Here is an 18,651-nt window from a genome sequence, read left to right on the forward strand (position 1 = left end):
TACACTTCTCCCCGCTCCAAGCACTGCAACCTGACACGTGGTGTAACCATTGGATGATGAAGCCAACCCCATGAGATAGGAGCCATCTCTGCAGGCTGAGTGCAGGGTAGGCTCATTATCCATCCCCAACCTCCTCCAGGGCTTCCCTCCATACCAGGCCAGATCAGGGTTGCAGTGTTGGGATGGGAGGTGCATATATGTAATGGTGGGTGACAAAAGACAAAATCCAGCTGATGGGTCACATCAGTAAAAAATGTGAGAATTAATGCTGTGTGTTATTCCTCCTGGAGAAACTTAAAAACTTCAGAGGGAACATTTCCAATAATGGCACTCAAAGAGGGTGTTGGTGTGATTGGAGATTTAAAATTATTATACCATTACTCCACTCTCTTCATAAATTTTGTTTTTTCACAGAAGACATCAGGATATCTACCACTAGCAATTACATGGACTGATTTATTGGTGAGAAGAGTTCCTCAGCTCAAGAGAGTCAGGCCTGTAAAGACAGTCACCTGCATAGAAGCAACCTGGAGTACATTCTTGTCCCTGACACAGTAGTAGCAGGTGAAAGACTTCTTGACTGAAGACTAGAAGTAGACAATCTAGAATGGGCAATAGCTTCCCAGAGAAAAATTACGTTATAAATCAAAGGCAGCAGCTATTGGTTTGTGTTTTGCGGTTTAATAATGAGAGCCCTTCCCCCTCAGCAATCATTTTACATAAAAGGGAAAGTAGTCCCCTCCTTCTGCATATCTGAACTGTTGCAGGACTGTTTCTTTACAGAGACTCTGCAGCTACTGTCTACAAGGACTCCAATATACCACAAGAATATTTTCAACAGATGCCATTTGTAGGGAGGATGCTGGTTATGCGGTCACTTCCAGGACTCAGATGCCCAAGATCCTCTTTGCTAGAGCACACAATACTTCAAATGAGATGCAAGGGGTTCCACTACCTTCAAGGTTTTGATATGCTCCAAGATTCTCTTTGCTGGATGCCATTTACAAAAGCTGTGAAAAGGCTAGTTCAAAGGACACAGCATCAACAAAAAGAAAAGGAAAAGGAGTACTTGTGGCACCTTAGAGACTAACAAATTTATTAGAGCATAAGCTTTCGTGAGCTACAGCTCACTTCATCGGATGCATTTCCACCAAATGCATCCGATGAAGTGAGCTGTAGCTCACGAAAGCTTATGCTCTAATAAATTTGTTAGTCTCTAAGGTGCCACAAGTACTCCTTTTCTTTTTGAGAATACAGACTAACACGGCTGCTACTCTGAAACCTGTGAAAAAAAGAAAAGGAGTACTTGTGGCACCTTAGAGACTAACAAATTTATTTGGGCATAAGCTTTCGTGAGCTACAACTCACTTCATCGGATGCATTGGATGTAAAATGCATCCGATGAAGTGAGCTGTAACTCACGAAAGCTTATGCCCAAATAAATGTGTTAGTCTCTAAGGTGCCACAAGTACTCCTTTTCTTTTTGCGAATACAGACTAACACGGCTGCTACTCTGAAACCTGTGATTATGCAAAGCATCAACAAACAGGATCATGGAGCACACTACAGCCCCTGGAGCTGCCTCTGCAAAGCAGTATTCAGCTGAAGGTATAGAGTGTGTATGTGTTCATACAATCGCAGTCCATGTTTAGTACTACAAAAAAAGAAGGGAGAGGGGAAAGGGATTCTGATGATAGGAAAGAGTGTCCATTACTTTTAAATTAATGAAGCAAGCAGGTTTCTGCTAAGTGAAAACAAAGGCACTTAAGAATCATTAAATTAACCACAGACAACCAAAAATGCCAGATGAAGATATGTGCAAACGTGATATAAAGACACAGACTCAACATTAATACCACAGGGCTCAGAGCACATGTTAGTAAGGACCTTTTTTCCAAAAAGCGTTTGTTTTACCTTTTTTTCTGCTTTAACCGTTCCTTGTTCTTTCGAGCGTTCCCCGACTTTGCCTCGATCCCTTCGTCTGTCTCTCTCTCTGTCTTTTCCCCTATCTCTGTCTTTCTCACGGTCTTTGTCCCTGCCCTTCTCTTTTTCCCTTTCTCTCAATTTTTCCTTTTCTTTTCCTCCTTCATTTTTTCTTTCCTTCTCCCATCCTTTATCACGTTCCAGATCTTTTTCTCGTTCCAGATCTCCTTTGTCTTTGTCTCTGCTTTTTTCTGTTTCTCTTCCTTGTTTGGATGTTCTGTTCTTGCTTTTCTCTCTTTCATGTTTTTCACCTTCTCTAAAATTGTCTTCTTCAAGGTCTTTATGCCTGTTCTCATTTTCTTTATGCTTGTCTCTTTCCTTTTCTCTTTGCTTCTTCTCTTCTTCTTTCAACTCTTCTCTAGGTTTTCTGTCTCGGCTTGTACTTCTGTCTTTTATTTCATTGTCTCCTCTGCCCTAAAAATAGAGTAGAAGGTAATATTAAAACTACAGCACAAGCCAGTTCCATTACACAGTATTTTTCACCCCAAAATATTTCTAGTTGTAGTCCATTTCCCCCCAGAAAAGCAGCAAAGCCCACCTCTTTATCCTTATGGCTTTTTTGTTCTTCTGCCCTGGATTCTCTGTTTTCTTTATCTTGAGATTTAGAAGTAGATGGAGGCTTTCCTTTGATATCCACTTTCTCCCCAGCAAGTACCCTCTTCACAGCATCATCACTGGACAACTGCAGAGAAGATTAAATCCAATGAAAATTAGTTTGTGTTACTTTATTAAATGCAATCTGCATTTCTAATTCTGTAGTTCCCAGGATGATTTTTATGAAATCATGTATGTTTTATGCTACTCCTCTCATTCAAAGACAATTCACCAATTTAAGTCAACTGCTTTCTTGTGCCTCTTTTTTAATTTGACTCTAGCCACCAAAACTATCCATATATGTTGTGATTTTTTTCTATTACTATTACATGTTTCCAATGCTAATGATTCTCAGTGCGTCGTCTTTTACCTTCTCTGTAATAGTAACATGGATTATTTTGGAAGTATCTACCCTATTATGACTGCTACACTAAATATTCCAAAACCTACAATGCTGCATTTAGATATACTCTGATGTGACTCCATTTTATCCAACAAACTGTTTCATTTTAAAAGATGCATTTTTTAAAAAATGCTAGGAAACTTGTGCTGAGGAGCACTTCCAACAGAATTTAGCGACCATGTTAAAAGAAGCTCTCAAGTGTCCAGTTCAATTTGATCCAGCTTTGAAAAACTACTAAGCAAATAATTTTTACCAGTCCATTTGGGTGGCAGCTAAAGTCAGGTCTCAGCTTCTGCACAACAGTGACCATGAATTCTATTATACCAAGATTTGAGTATATATACTGAGGTTACCATACCCTTAGGAATTTTTCTACTCAACCTTGCTCTTCCTGAAAGAGAACTGGATAGTTACAGTCACTGGAACTGATTTTGCCCCTCATAACAACTCAGAGAGAAGTCAGGCATCTGAGCTACTCTGATTCTCTCTTGGTATACAATTGGAGAAGGATGACTTTTTGTGGGTTTTCACATTCAGTCACTAGCATCTGAACATCATTAGTGACATTTGCCTCACTTACAGAAACACTAAAGAGCATCAGATTGGCATGAAAAGTCTTAATTTAAACAGTCCTGGGACCAGAGGATCCTTTGCACACAACAGACTGTGACGGGGCAAGGCCAGATGGCTATGGAAAAGTAGTGGGAGATGGATATATTAGCTCCAGGCTAAACAAATCCCTGGTACCAGGATAAGTGAAATGGCAGCTGCTCCAGGTCAATTAAGACACCTGGGGCCAATTAAGAACTTTCCAGAAGGCAGGGAGAAGGCTAGGTTGATTCAGACACCTGAAGCCAATCAGGGGCTGGCTGAAACTAGTTCAAAGCCTCCCAGTTAGTCAGGTGGGTGTGCATGTCAGAAGCTGTGGGAGGAAGTTGCGCTGTTGGAGAGGCTGAGTAGTACACACCATATCAGGCACAAGGAAGGAGGCCCTGAGGTAAGGGTGAAGTGGAACTTGAAGTGAGGGCTGCTGTGGGGGAAGTAGTCCAGGGAATTGTACATGTTATGAGAGAGAAGGGTTACGTGGAGGGTCACAGTGAGCCTCTGAGGCTAGCGAAATCCACCAGGAAACACGGGACCAACAGAGGCAAGGACAGAGCTTTGTCACAAGACCAAGTCTTATATTTTCACAATCATAAAAATAAATAGGATAATTATCTCAATCCCATACCCAGGTGACTGAGACTACTTTCAGGATACTGGATCTTGTCAAAAATTCCCAAGGAAATTCGGGGTCAAGATCATTATCTAAGCAATCCAAAGCCTGTTTCCTAGATTCTCCCTCCCTAATTTCAAACAAGAAAGAATCTAACACGATTTATTGAAAAGCTATGGGAAGGGCTTGCATGCAATATGAACTTCAAAAACTACTGGATTACCAAAAAATCAATTTGAATGATCCTCAGGTACAATCCTTAAACACTACAGTATTTTATAATAATGTCCTTAAAGACTTCACTATCATTACCCCAAGTGTTTTGGACCATTAATATAGTATTTTCTTTTATGAAAGGGAAGGACTCTGCAGGAGATTAGAGCCTGTCCATCTGTTCTTGTTCAGATCAATGATCAGACTGAGGCTATGATCAAGGAGGGCAACAGTGGATAAAGAGCTCAAGAAGATTAGTCTTATTTCAAAAGCTCCACAGTAACTATAAGCAAAAGACAGGAATACAACAAGCTATATTAAAGGCAACAGCTGTTTTAAAACCCATGAGTTTTCAAGGTTACTAAGACGAGAGATCCAATTCTCCATTGTTGCTTTTTTGTACACTTGGAAGAAAGAGTGGCTTCTCTACAGTAAACACCTCCATTTGTGATGTTAAAAGGTTGAAAGATTTTGAAAAGTAAGTGCCTAAAGATATGCTCATCAACTCATTTAGGAATATTCAAGTACACTGAAAATCTGGAAATTCCTACTGAGAAAATGCTTGTGGATTCTGTTGTAATTAAATCAAAGACTATTCCATGTTCACCTAATATGGTGATGATACAGCCAAAGTTCATGGGCCAGATCCTCAATTTATGTAAAAAGCTCCACTGATTTCCATGGAGTTACACTGCTTTACATCAGTTAAAGAATCAGGCCATCTTTACTTTTAGTTATGTTATACTGCAGTTAACACAACACCACAATTCATATATTGAGTAAATAAAAATAGTGGATAAGTTTCCATATAGTTTGTCATGTCCATGAATCAGTTTAAACTAAATGGAAGGATAAACAATTGGGGTCCTTGATATCAAAAGGGCAAGCTAAAAAAAAAAAAATTAAGGGACTTAGTTACAGAAGAGGACTACACTGACTAACCCAAGGATCTGAATATAGAAGAGGCTTGGATTCACTTTAACTCAAACTTGCAGGAACTATCTGGAGCACACCTCCTGAGCGAAAGTGGGGGGAGGAATCATATGAAGGGTTGCAGACCAAACTGGATGGAAAAACATCTCAAACCGGTTATTAAGAGAAAGCAGACAGCCTGCCTATGCGGAATAGAAGGGACGGATCCGCAAGGAAAGATACCTCCTGGAAGTCAGAAAGTAGGGGGGAAAAGAAAGAATTGCCAGAAGCCAAGCAGAATTGGAACTTGCAAGGGAAATTAAAACCAATAGTAAAAGGTTCTTTAGCTATGTAAAGAAAAAGAAAACAAGAAACAAGAAGTGTGACTGCTTAACACTGAGGATGGGGTGGAGATTACAGCCAATCGAGGAATGGCCTAACACAAACCAATATGTTACCTCAGTTTTGGGTGAGACCAATGAGGAGCTTGGGGACAGTGGCAGGATCAGTAACGGAAATGAGGATGTGGAAGTAGAAATCACGATATTGGGGGTGGAAGTTAAATTCAAACAGCTTAACGGGACCATATCCAGGGGGCCTGGATAATCTCCATCCAAGATTTTTAAAGGAACAGGAACATGAAATTGCAAGCCTAATAGCAAGGATTTTTAATGAATCCGTAAACTCGGGGTTCGTACGCTATGACTGAAGAATTGCTCATATAGTATGGATATTTAAGAAAGGGAGAAAAGGCAATCCAGGAAACGAGAAACCATTAGTTTGACCTCAATTGTCAAGATCTTAGAACAAATTTTGAAAGAGAAAGCAGTTAAGGGCATACAGGTAAGTGGTAATTGGAATAAAATACAACATGGTTTTACAAAGGGTTGAACATGCCAGACCAACCTGATAAGATAATTGATTCTCTAGACAAAGGAAATGCAGTAGATCTAATCTACCTGAATTTCAGTAAGGTATTGATACAGTTCCATATGAGAAATAAGTTAAATTAAATTAAAGAAGATGGGGCTTAATACAGGAATCAGACTGGTTAATAGGAGACCATAACCCATCATCCTGAAAGATGACCTGTCAGACTTGAGGGAAGTTACTAGTAGAATTCCTCAGGAATAAGTCTTGGGAACAGTCTTATTTAACATGTTTATTAATGACCTTGGCACAACAAGTAGGAGTGTGCTAATAAAATTTGCAGATGACACAAAGTTGGGAGGTATTGCCAATAAAAAGGAGGACTGGAATATCAGACAAGAAGATCTGGAGGACCTTGAAAACTGGAGAAATAGAAATGGGATGAAATTTAATCATGCCAAGTGAAAGGTATGCACTTAGGGACTAATAACCAGAATTTTTGCTATAAGCTGGGGATTTATCAGTTGGAAGCAACAGAAGAGGAGAAAGACGGAGGTATATTAGTCAATCACAGGATAACTATGAGCCACCAATATGATGCAGCTGTGAAAAAGGCTAATGCAATCCTAGGATGCACTTGGCAAGGTATTTCCAGTAGAGATAGAGAAGTGTCATTGGCATTACACCAGGCATTGGTGAGACCTCTTTTGGAATACAGTGTGCAATTCTGGTCTCCCGTGTTTAAGAACGGTGAATTCAAATTGGACCAGGTGCAGAGAAGAGCTACTAGGATGATCTGAGGAATGGAAAACCTACCTTATGAGGAAACTTAAGGACCTTGAACTGGTTTACCCTAACCAAATGAAGGCTGAGGGGAGATATGATTGCTCTCTATAAATACATCAGAGAGTTAAGTACCAGGGAGGAAGAGAAGTTATTTAAGTTAAGGGACAATGCTGTGATAAGAACAAATGGATATAAACTGGCCACCAACAAGTTTAGGCTTGAAATTATACAAAGATTTCTAATCATCAGAGGAGTGAAGTTCTGGAACAGCGTTTCAAGCGAAACAGTGGGGGGCAAAAAACAATTTGTTTCAAGACTGAGCTTGGTAAGTTTATGGAGGAGATGGTATGATGAGATTGCCTAGAATGGCATCTGGCCTGTCCACGACTGCTATTAGCATTTATATCCTACAACCATAGATGGAACACTAGATAATAAGGGCTCTGAGTTACTACAGATAATTCTTTCCAGGAGTCTGGTTGGTGGGTCTCGCCAATATGCTCAGTGTCACTAACTGATCGCCATATTTGGGGTTGGAAATGAATTTTCTCCCAGGGCAGATTGGCAGAGACCCAGGTTTTTTTGGCCTTCCTCTGCAGCATAGGTGACTGGCTGGTTTGAACTGGTGGATTCTCTGTATTTTTAAGTCTCTAAACCATGATTTGAGGATGTCAGTAACTCAGCCAGAAGTTAAGGGTCTTTTACAGAAGTGGGTAGGTGAGGTTCCATGGCCTGTGCTGTGCAGGAGGTCAGACTAAATCAAACTTATTGAACTTCCAACCCACATATGACAATCTTCAGAAGTTCGAGAGCTGGGGAGTGCCTGCTGGGGCTTAGGGCTTCAGCCCCATGGGAGGTACCTGCTGGGGCTTCCGCCCTGCAGGGAAGGGGGTCTCAAGGCTTCAGCCCTGCGGGAGGCACCTGCCCAAGCTCAGGGGTTCAGCCCTGCAGAAAAAGGGGTCTCAGAGGTTCAGCCCCAAGGAAGGCGCTTGTCCCACTCCTGCTGTGAAGCCCCGAGCCATGGCATGTACACCCCATGGGGCTGAAGCCCTGGCAGGCGCTTCCCGCAGGGCTGAAGCCCTGAGACCGACCCACTGGGCAGAAGCCAGAGGCAACGTGGGAGGGAGACACATGGGGTCACATCCTCCCCCCCACAATTTTTGCCAGGGTTGCTGATCCCGCTCGGTCACATGGTGCTGCCGGGCCCCCTCCCTATACGGTAGCTGCTGGAGCCAGCAAGCTGGGACCTGTGCCTTGGGTAGAGGCAGCAGCCAGCAGCTGAGAACACCAGGGAGAGCCACTCCAAGGAGGGGAAGAGAGAGGATGTGTCTGGGGGGGTATGACTCAAGCTGTTGTGAGGGGGAAAACCTTTACATTGTGTGCCCCCACTCTCAGCAGGCACCAGTCGTCTCTGGCAGAAGTCCTAGCCCCACCACAGGGCAGAAGCCCTGAGCTCCCCCCACCACAGTCTGGTAGATAAAGAATGGAGGGTTGTGGGGGGCTCCAGGAGCCTCTCTAACTGTAAAAGAGCCACATGTGGCTCACTAGTCACCATGATGGTCTCTTCTGGTCTTGAAGTCTATGAATCACATATTGGTTATGTTTAACAAGACACACCCACAGGACTGAAAAGGTTGGGAACCATTCATGTGAACCACTGACAGTATGATCATACCTTATTGAGACAGCATTTTCCAATTGCTTGGAGAAACTCATTGGTTCTTTCAGGTTCATGTCCAGCTACAATACGTGCTGGCTTCACTAACAATGGCTCCCCTGTTACCATTATGACAACATCAATAGCCTTCTGGAGGAAGCCGATTTTGGCATCTTTATCCTGGGAAAAAAATTAATGTTATACTTTATTAAAAGTCTATTTATCCTCTGATTTGTAGCATATTTACAGAAACTTTCCTATATGAAATTATCCATTATTATTACAAATCATTTTCATTTTAGAAATAAGCATTTTGATAGTTATTGTAATCCAAAATTAAAATTAAAAAGAAGTTCCAATTTTTTTTTAAATTACAATCACTTTTTATGAGAGAGATAAAGTGGGTGAAGTAATAAATGTTATTGGACCAACTTCACTTGGTGGAAGGGAGAAGCTTTTGAGCTTCACAGAGTCTTCCTCAGGTCTGGAGAAAATAAACAGAGTGTCACAGCTAACGAAGTGGAGCAGATTGTTAAGCATAAAAGGTTCACACATATTGTAGGAGATTGCTTAAAATGAAGAGGGCAGTTCAGCCTGGATACTCTATTTACCTTCTCCTAACCTGAGGAAGCTCAAAAGCTTGTGCCTTCCACCAACAGAAGTTGGTTCAACAGATGATACTACCCGCACCCATTTTGTCTCTCGTATCCTGAGACCAACACTGCAACAGCAACACTGCAAATCATTGTTCATCTCATATACTTAATATTACGTTATATTGATGTGCAGACATTGAGTTCTATTTTCTTGAGCAACATATTAAACAGATTAATTTAAAAAAAATGTATAGATAAGTATCTTTCCAACAATTTTGTTTTGTATTGTGCCTGGCACAGTAGAGTTCTGATCAGTGACTGGGCACTACCACAATACAAATATCACCACAACACTTTAAAAAAGGCAGCATTTGAGACTAGTCCTTGACAATATTAGCTTTAGAAGAGTGTAGGTTTGTCATAGTAAATAGAATTCAGTGACACATGAATAAGTGACAGTACCTGATGGCAAGTTATAAAGAATTTCAACATGAAATAAGGAAATGTCATACCCACCTTAACATTATCAGATCTCATCTCAAAATCTGTGTAAAGCCCATTCATAAAACCGGTCACTCTGATTACCTTCAAAGCAAAGGAAATTCAGTAAATTACTAAAAAATATTGAAAAGCTTCTGAAAAAAACTTTTATGAGCTTCCTGCAATTATTTAGAGAGATGCTATTTCATCCTGAATTATTTTGGGGGCAGTTTTAAAGATCTTCTCTATTTCAATGATCACTTCTGTAATGTGTTTCAATAAGCCATTCAAAATCTTGTCAATTATTACAACTCTGCAGTATGGAAGATTTGTGCATCCACTTTTTTTTTAAAAAATAGGAAATTAAGGTTCATGGACCCACAAGGCTCTATGCTTTTAACTACAATCTTGATTTATTCTGTTTCTGCCTAACTTGGTGGTGGTTGATTTCTTTGTGGACATGCACAGACTATGAGTTCAGAGAATTTCAAATTTTCTAGCGAGTAATCCATTTTTCTTTCAAGAAAGGTAAAAAAAACAAACTCTGTGAACATCTTCCAGTATAGGACTGCTTACCTCCTTTTATTAAATCTGTCAGAAGAGAATATAGTAGACGTTCATTAGTAGCAACATATCTGTGCCTTTTGCTACGTTGCTCCAGTGGGTGTTGTGGATGCTCAGAAGGACAGCCTGGGGGCGCTGTGGATGCACGGGGGGGAGGGGAGCAGCACATGGCCCAGGACCCCTGCTGGTGCTGGGGGTGGGAGATTGGTGAGGCTGGTAGGTTCCTACCCAGTTCCTCGCAGCTCCCCAGAAGTGGTAACATGTCCCTCCCTCAGCTCCTAGCTCCGCATGCTGCCCATGCCCCAAGCGCTGGCTCTGCAGCTCCCATTAGCTGGGAAATGTGGGCAACTGGAGCTGCTGGGGCAGTGCCTGCGGGAAGAGGCAGCGCGTAGAGCTAAGAGCTGAGGGAGGAACATGTCTCTGCTTCTGGGAAGTCTCCCAAGGTAAGCGCCACCCAGAGCCTTCACACCCTCCCCAACCCCCTGCACCCAAACTTCTGCTGCTGCTGGGGAAGGAGAGGGCCTGACACTGCCCCAGCAGGAGCCGGTGTGGCTGGGTCAAGGACTGCCCAAGCCCCTCAGGCAGCCCGCGGGCCAGCCGCACCGGCTGCTGCAGAACCACAGAATCTGTGACTTCCATGACAAACTCGCAGCCTTACTCATAAGCAGCGAGAAAAGCAGTACTTGTGGCACCTTAGAGACTAACAAATTTATTAGAGCATAAGCTTTCGTGAGCTACAGCTCACTTCATCCGATGCATTTGGTGGAAAAAAGTTTTTTTTAAATGTGTGAGTCTCCAAGGTGCCACAAGTCCTCCTTTTCTTTTTGCGAATACAGACTAACACGGCTGCTACTCTGAAACCTGTCATAAGCAGTGGTTGCTCTTACGAGGTTTGCTGCAAACAAGCATCTCCTGTAGTCTTAAAGGCCAACTGGAATTCTAAAGACCGAAAACGCTTCCGATTGTGGCATTATCTTTCATCTGTGGCTGTTAATAAGTTTGATGAAGATGGGCAAGAACTCTTACCTCCCCCCATTGGAAAAGGGAGGCAAAAGCATGGCACCGCAGGGAGGGAGGGGGTTTCTCCTTGCTGTAACAAATCCCACCGCAGGGCAGCAGGTAGCTAGCTACAATTCTTCTGCCAACCTAGCTGCGTCCACAGGAGGGGTCAGGTCGCCCTAACTCCGTTGCACAGGGTGTGAAATGGTTCACAGCCCTGAGCCCTGCCGCTAGGCTGCCCAGAGGGGCAGGTGTCTTAGCCCAGGCCCAGGGGACCGGCCGATGGCCCCAGTGCAGGGGCAGTAGGGGAACTAAACCCAGGCCCCTGATGCAGCCGCCAGGTAAGCGGCCGCCCCTCAGTTGCGGGCCCCCCCCCCGGGGCCGCGCTCCAGTCACACGCCCCCTGCCTTGGCCTCGGCAGCCTGGAGCCAGACTCTCGAGACAGCCGGGCTGAGGCGGCCGGTAGGGGAGACGGGGGGGGGGGGCAGCGCACACTCGGGGGGGGGGCCTCCCTCGGGCGCTGCCCTCAGGGGTCTCCGCCCCGCGGCGCCTAGCAACCGGGGGACGCGCAGCCCGGGGCCGGGGCCGGGGCCGCCCCGCCTCACCTCGCCGATCACGTCGTGCAGGTAGCGGAAGGGCGGCTTGCTGAGCAGCCGCTCGGTGAGGGGCGGCTTGCGAATCACCCGCCCCAGCAACTCCTGCGTGCGCCGCACCACGGCCCCGTTCATGGCGGCACCGGCCGGGCCGCCCCGGGCTCCGACCCCTCCCGGCATGCAGCGCGCCGCCCTCCACTGCGCAGGCGCAGCGGCCGAGACAGCTGTTACTACCCTCATTGCGGCCCTAGCAACAGGGCGGAACAGCCCTGATGGGCCCCGCCCACCCCTCTCTTGGAGCAGCCCCGCCCCTCCGTGCCGGGGGCGGGGCAGGGCCCGATCCGAGCACCAATGGGGTCAACGGGGGAAGAGGGGCACCAATAAGGGAACGGGCTGGGGGCATCCGTAGGGCAGAGGGGCACGGATGGTGCCAAGAAGGGGGGGGGATACAAATGGGGGGATGTGAAACTAGGGTTGCCGAAAAAGAAAAGGAGGACTTGTGGCACCTTAGAGTAAACACACAAATAAATAAATAAACACATTTATTGGAGCATCAGCCTCCGTGAGCTACAGCTCGCTTCATCGGATGCCTTTGGCGGAAAATACAGAGGAGAGATTGATACACACACACACAGAGAACATGAAACAATGGGTTTATCATACACACTGTAAGGAGAGTGATCACTTAAGATAAGCCATCACCAGCAGCGGGGGGGGGGGGGGAAGGAGGAAAACCTTCCATGGTGACAAGCAAGGTAGGCTAATTCCAGCAGTTAACAAGAATATCAGAGGAACAGTGGGGGGTGGGGTGGGAGGGAGAAATACCATGGGGAAATATTTCAGAGTAGCAGCCGTGTTAGTCTGTATTCGCAAAAAGAAAAGGAGTACTTGTGGCACCTTGGAGACTAACAAATTTATTAGAGCATAAGCTTTCGTGAGCTACAGCTCGCTTCATCGGATGCATGAAGTGAGCTGTAGCTCACGAAAGCTTATGCTCTAATAAATTTGTTAGTCTCTAAGGTGCCACAAGTACTCCTTTTCTTCATGGGGAAATAGTTTTACTTTGTGTAATGATTCATCCATTCCCAGTCTCTATTCAAGCCTAAGTTAATTGTATCCAGTTTGCAAATTAATTCCAATTCAGCAGTCTCTCGTTGGAGTCTGTTTTTGAAGCTTTTTTGTTGAAGGATAGCCACCCTCAGGTCTGTGATCGAGTGACCAGAGACATTGAAGTTTCTCCAACTGGTTTTTGAATGTTATAATTCTTGACGTCTGATTTGTGTCCATTCATTCTTTTACGTAGAGACTGTCCAGTTTGACCAATGTACATGGCAGAGGGGCATTGCTGGCACATGATGGCATATATCACATTGGTAGATGCGCAGATGAACGAGCCTCTGATAGTGTGGCTGATGTGATTAGGCCCTATGATGGTATCCCCTGAATAGATATGTGGACAGAGTTGGCAACGGGCTTTGTTGCAAGGATAGGTTCCTGGGTTAGTGGTTCTGTTGTGTGGTGTGTGGTTGCTGGTGAGTATTTGCTTCAGATTGGGGGGCTGTCTGTAAGCAAGGACTGGTCTGTCTCCCAAGATCTGTGAGAGTGATGGCTCGTCCTTCAGGATAGGTTGTAGATCCTTGATGATGCGTTGGAGAGGTTTTAGTTGGGGGCTGAAGGGGATGGTTAGTGGCGTTCTGTTGTTTTCTTTGTTGGGCCTGTCCTGTAGTAGGTGACTTCTGGGTACTCTTCTGGCTCTGTCAATCTGTTTCTTCACTTCAGCAGGTGGGTATTGTAGTTGTAGGAATGCATGATAGAGATCTTGTAGGTGTTTGTCTCTGTCTGAGGGGTTGGAGCAAATGCGCTTATATCGTAGAGCTTGGCTGTAGACAATGGATCGAGTGGTATGATCTGGATGAAAGCTGGAGGCATGTAGGTAGGAATTGCAGTGAGTAGGTTTCCGATATAGGGTGGTGTTTACAAACCCAAACACCTTAGCCCTGCCCCTTCCCTAGGCCCCGCCCCCAATCACTACATTCCCCCCTCCCCCAGTGTCTTGCTTTCCCCGACCCTCACTCACTTTCACTGGGCTGGGGCTGGGGGTTGGGGTGCAGGAAGGGAGTGTGGGCTCTAACTGGCTCCGGGGTGGGGCTAGAAATGAGGGGTTCAGGGTACAGGAGGGGTCTCCACACTGGAGCAGGGAGTTGGGGTGGGGGAGGGCTCTAGGTTGGGAATGCAGGCTCTGGAGTGGGGATGGGGACAAGGGGTTTGGGGTGCAGGAGGGTCTCCTGGCTGGGGGTTGGGGCCAAAGGATTCAGTGTGCAGGAGGGGGCTGAGGGTTGAGGCAGGAGGTTGGGGTGCAAGAGTCGGCGAGGGCTCTGGGGTGGGGCCAGGGATGAGGGGTTCAGGGTGTGGGAGGGGGCTCTGAGGTAGGGCAGGGGTGCAGGAGAAGAGTATGGGCTCTGGGCTAAGGGTGAAGACTCTGGGATGGTGCTGGGGATGAGGGCCTTGGGGTGCAGGAGGGGGCTCTGGGTTTGGGGGGGCTAGGGCTGGGGCAGGGGTGCGGGTTTACCGTGGGGTGGCTCCCAATCAGCAGCACAGTGCGGGGGGGGGGGAGGGCTAAGGCAGGATGCCTGGTTGTCCTGGCACTGCGCTGCATGTGCCCCAGAAACAGCTAGCAGGTCCAGGTCCTAGGCCGGGGGGCCAAGGGGCTCCACGCACCACTGTTGCCCGCAAGCACTGCTCCCTCCCCTCCCGCACAGTGCGGAGCCGGTGCTCAGAGCGGGGGCACTGTGTGGAGCCCCATGGCCCCCCCGCGTAGGAGCCAGACCTGCTGGCCGCTTCCGGGGCGCAGCACGGTGCCAGCCAGGACAGGTAGGGATTAGCCTGCCTTAGTGCCACAGCACCGCCGATTGGAACCGCCACCGTTTCTAAAACTGGACACCTGGTCATCCTATGTGAAACCACAGTGCAGTTTTTCTCACCCATAAGCCCCAAAGACCAGCAGTGCAGCCCCTTCCCACTCTTGATCTCACCACAGTGATACAAACACTAAGGTGCCTGCGGGCCCAGCCCCTGGCTGCTGTGCCACCCCTATACAAGAGACTCCCCCAAGCCCTCTCTCCTGGAGACGCAAGCTGGTTTGGCTCCCATTGCAGCAGGCTCCCATTCCCTGCAGTTCCCGCTAGGCTGGTGACTTAACGAGAGGCTGGGAGCCTTGTGGTCTGTGTGGATCTCTGTGTGACAGAGACTGGTAAAGCCTTGGGATTTCCTATTCTGGGAAAGTCTGATCCCAGCACATATGGGTGGGAGAGACTGACCCCAAACCCTGGCTCAGACCCCCAGAGATGGCAAGGAGACACAAAGCCCAGCAACTTCTGTTGCACAGAGATGTAGACTCTTCAAAAGTCTTTGGAACAATCCCTGAACCCATTTGCACTCTCCCCATAGGAGCCAGAACAAAGCCCTGAGGGGAAAGAAAAGAGGCTCCAGAACCCCAGCACTGTCATGAAGTCAGGTGTGAACATCCCACCATGCATCCCCCCATTTCCTCTGGCTGTGCAGGGGTTACACCTGCCCCATTGCTACCCTCATCACAGCCCTTCCAATGATTCCCTGCTGCCAGTTCAAGGCACTCCCCAGTGCAGCTGTCACATGTGTGTCCTAAAGGAAGACCTGGCCCTGTTTTACTCACACTGCCACTAATACAACAAGGAGTCCGGTGGCACCTTAAAGACTAACTGATTTATCTGAGCATAAGCCTTCGTGGGTAAAAAACCCCACTTCTTCAGATGCATGGAGTGAAAATTATATTTCACTCCATGCATCTGAAGATGTGGGGTTTTTTACCCACGAAGGCTTATGTTCAGATAAATCTGTTAGTCTTTAAGGCGCCACTGGACTCCTTGTTGTTTTTTTGGATACAGACTAACACAGCTACCCCCTGATTCTTGACTCCCACTAATGTTTGGAATTAAAATGTTGATATGCCTATGAAAAATCAGGTTTCTCGTGCTGCATTATGACTGCATACGCCTTTATCAGCCCAACCTCCCAGCTCAGCTGCTCTGCTAAAGAACACCCTTGAGCAGCAAAAAATTGGGAATTATTACCCCTCTCAACTTTCCTTTCCGAAACTATTGTATTTCCTCAGACAAAATCAAATTCAAGTGCTGCGGGGTAATGAAAAGTCTGAGTGAGAATGTGACTGAATAGGACTCTCAGAATCTGCTTCAGTCCAGGCAAGAGAGGGTGCCAAGCAGCAGGAGAGTTTGCCGCTGAGCTCATGAGAGCAGGTACTTCAGCACAGAGAGCTTGGAGGGAAGTAGTTTGTCTCTTTTTTCTCCATTTGAAACAATCTGAAACTGATGAGATTCCCAGACCAACTCTGCCTCAGAGGACCTCAGGCGCCTGGGAAGAGTAGGAAGTGCTGGCAGTTTCCTACATCCAAGGGCTTTGGAAGGAGTCTCATAGGAATCCAGAAGAGTGGGAAGAAGAAACGGGAGGAGGAACTATGTTTATTTTGGAACTGTCTGGTTTATTTGGACTTCTGCCACTGGCTCTCCATGGAGTGTCTGCAATGCATGAGAAGGACTGAGAGGAAGAGTCCTCAGGGGTTCTGTTAAATGTAAACTTTAGTGTTTATTTGGATGGCGAGGTGGTACCCTGAGAAAGGGTGGGTTGGTTTAGCTGGAGAGTCAGAGGCTAACAAGCCACAAAGACTGTGTAATTCCCTCTGGACCCAAAGAGAAGCACTTGGAATTGAAGGCCATGTCCTGGAGCAATGACACGGAGAAGGCTTGAGGCTTGGACTTGGTCTCTATTTCCTTTTTGGGGCCAACGGCTAGAACTGTCGCTGGTTGGGAGGTTCATTCAATCCCACCATATTAGGATGGGAACTTGTGATGTGGTGTCAGCGGTGGGATCTGTGAAAAGGAGAGAAATATGCAGGCTAGAGAGCTCTTATCAGTGGGGTAGAGAGCTGAGTGAAGTATTTCCATTCAAGTTCTGGGAGCACCCTAATAGAAGCAGAAAATGTGGAAATAGAACACAACAACTGGGGGAGTGGTAAATAATGAAGAGGACCGGTCACTGATACAGAGTGATCTGGATTGTTTGCTAAGCTGGGCACAAGCCGACACACATGCATTTTAATATGTCTAAATAGATATGTCTAGGAACAAAGAACGTAGGCCAGAAGGATGGGGGCCTCTATCCTGGGAAGCAGTGACTCTGGAAAAGATGTGGGGATCATGGTGGCTAATCAGCTGAGGATGAGCTCCAAGTGCAACACTGTTCCCCAAACACTAACAGTGGAGCATTCTGTTTACAGCATATATTGAAAACCCAAAAACAAGCACCTGATAGCTGTGCACAATACACTGTGGGGTCTCAGAAAACCCTACAGTGTGGAATTTTTAAAAAGCTTACACTAAAAATCATTTGCCTTCGAAACAACCACCCAATGCCAGGCAAGTCAAAATCAAGAGAAGTAACCAGAAAACTTAGAACTAGAAGAGAATTGCCATGTGCTAGTGAACAGACTTTCTGGAACATTCTTTTGAACTTTCCACCCCTTATATTCAATGTTTTAAAAATAATTATTACTCCTCAAGGGCCAAAATTTGCCCATAGAACGAGGATGCACATAACTATTTTAAAGAAGCCTTACTGAGGGCACAGGAACAAATCATCTTGATGTGCAGAAAGAATAGCAAATATGGCAGGTAACCATCTTGACTTAACAGAGAAATCTTTGGTGAGCTTAAACATAAAAAGGAAGCTTACAAGAAGTGAAAACTTGAACAGATGAGTAGGGAGGAGTATAAAAATATTGCTTGAGCATGCAGGGGTGTAATCAGGAAGGCCAAAGCACAATTGGAGTTGCAGCTAGCAAGGGATTTGAAGAGTAACAAGAAGAGTTTCTACAGGTATGTTAGCACTAAGAAGAAGGTCAAGGAAAGTGTGGGACCCTTAATGAATGGGGAAGGCAACCTAGTGACAGAGGATGTGGAAAAAGCTAATGTACTCAATGCTTTTTTTGCCTCTGTCTTCACAGACAAGGTCAGGTCCCAGACTGCTGCACTGGGCAGCACAGTATGGGGAGGAGACGAGCAGCCCTGACTGGTGAAAGAACAGGTTAAGGACTATTTAGAAAAGCTGGATGAGTACAAGTCCATGGGGCCAGATGCACTGCATCCAAGAGTGCTGAGGGAGCTGGCTGATGTGATTGCAGAGCCATTGGCCATTATCTTTGAAAATTCGTGGCAATTGGGGGAGATCCCGGACGATTGGAAAAAGGCAAATATAGTGCCCATCTTTAAAAAAGGGAAGAAGGAGGATCTGGAGAAATACAGTCCCATGAAAAATCATGGAGCAGGTTCTCAAGGAATCCATTTTGAAGCATTTGGAGGAGAGGAAGATGATCAGGAGCAGTCAACATGGATTCACCAAGGGCAAATCATGCCTGAACAACCTGATTGCCTTCTATGATGAGATAATTGGCTCTGTGGAAATGGGGAAGCAGTGGATGTGATATACCTTGACTTTAGCAAAGCTTTTGATACAGTCTCCAACAATATTCTTGCCAGCAAGTTAAAGAAATATGGATTGGATGAATGGAGTATAAGGTGGATAGAAAGCTGGCTACATCACTGGGCTCCATGGGTAGTGATCAACAGCTCGATGTCCAGCCGGTATCAAGCGGAGTGCCCCAGGGGTTGGTCTTGGGGCTGGTTTTGTTCAACATCTTCATTAATGGTCTGGATGATGGAATGGATTGCACCCTC

At 46.0% G+C, this 18,651-nt stretch overlaps 1 protein-coding gene across 8 annotated transcripts in view; it reads right to left on the bottom strand.

Annotated features, from left to right (window-relative positions):
- The window catches only part of TRAF3IP1 (TRAF3 interacting protein 1), an 86,636-nt gene extending 74,515 nt beyond the window's left edge, over positions 1-12,121 (bottom strand). For 7 of the 8 annotated variants that reach the window (XM_043505761.1, XM_043505760.1, XM_043505764.1 and 4 more), the window contains exons 1-5: positions 11,879-12,121; positions 9,747-9,815; positions 8,653-8,814; positions 2,522-2,665; positions 1,915-2,397 (exon numbers count right to left, since the gene is read on the bottom strand). In XM_043505761.1, the coding sequence (XP_043361696.1) occupies positions 1,915-2,397; positions 2,522-2,665; positions 8,653-8,814; positions 9,747-9,815; positions 11,879-12,106 (1,086 nt within the window). In that variant the 5' untranslated portion in view covers positions 12,107-12,121. Of the gene's footprint in view, positions 1-1,914; positions 2,398-2,521; positions 2,666-8,652; positions 8,815-9,746; positions 9,816-10,286; positions 10,344-11,878 lie in introns of those variants that run through there. The other variant, XM_043505762.1, reaches the window with a different exon arrangement.
- Between the last annotated feature and the right edge of the window lie 6,530 nt (positions 12,122-18,651).

This window comes from Dermochelys coriacea, chromosome 11, assembly GCF_009764565.3.
Source record: "Dermochelys coriacea isolate rDerCor1 chromosome 11, rDerCor1.pri.v4, whole genome shotgun sequence".
NCBI classification, from domain to species: Eukaryota; Metazoa; Chordata; order Testudines; family Dermochelyidae; genus Dermochelys; species Dermochelys coriacea.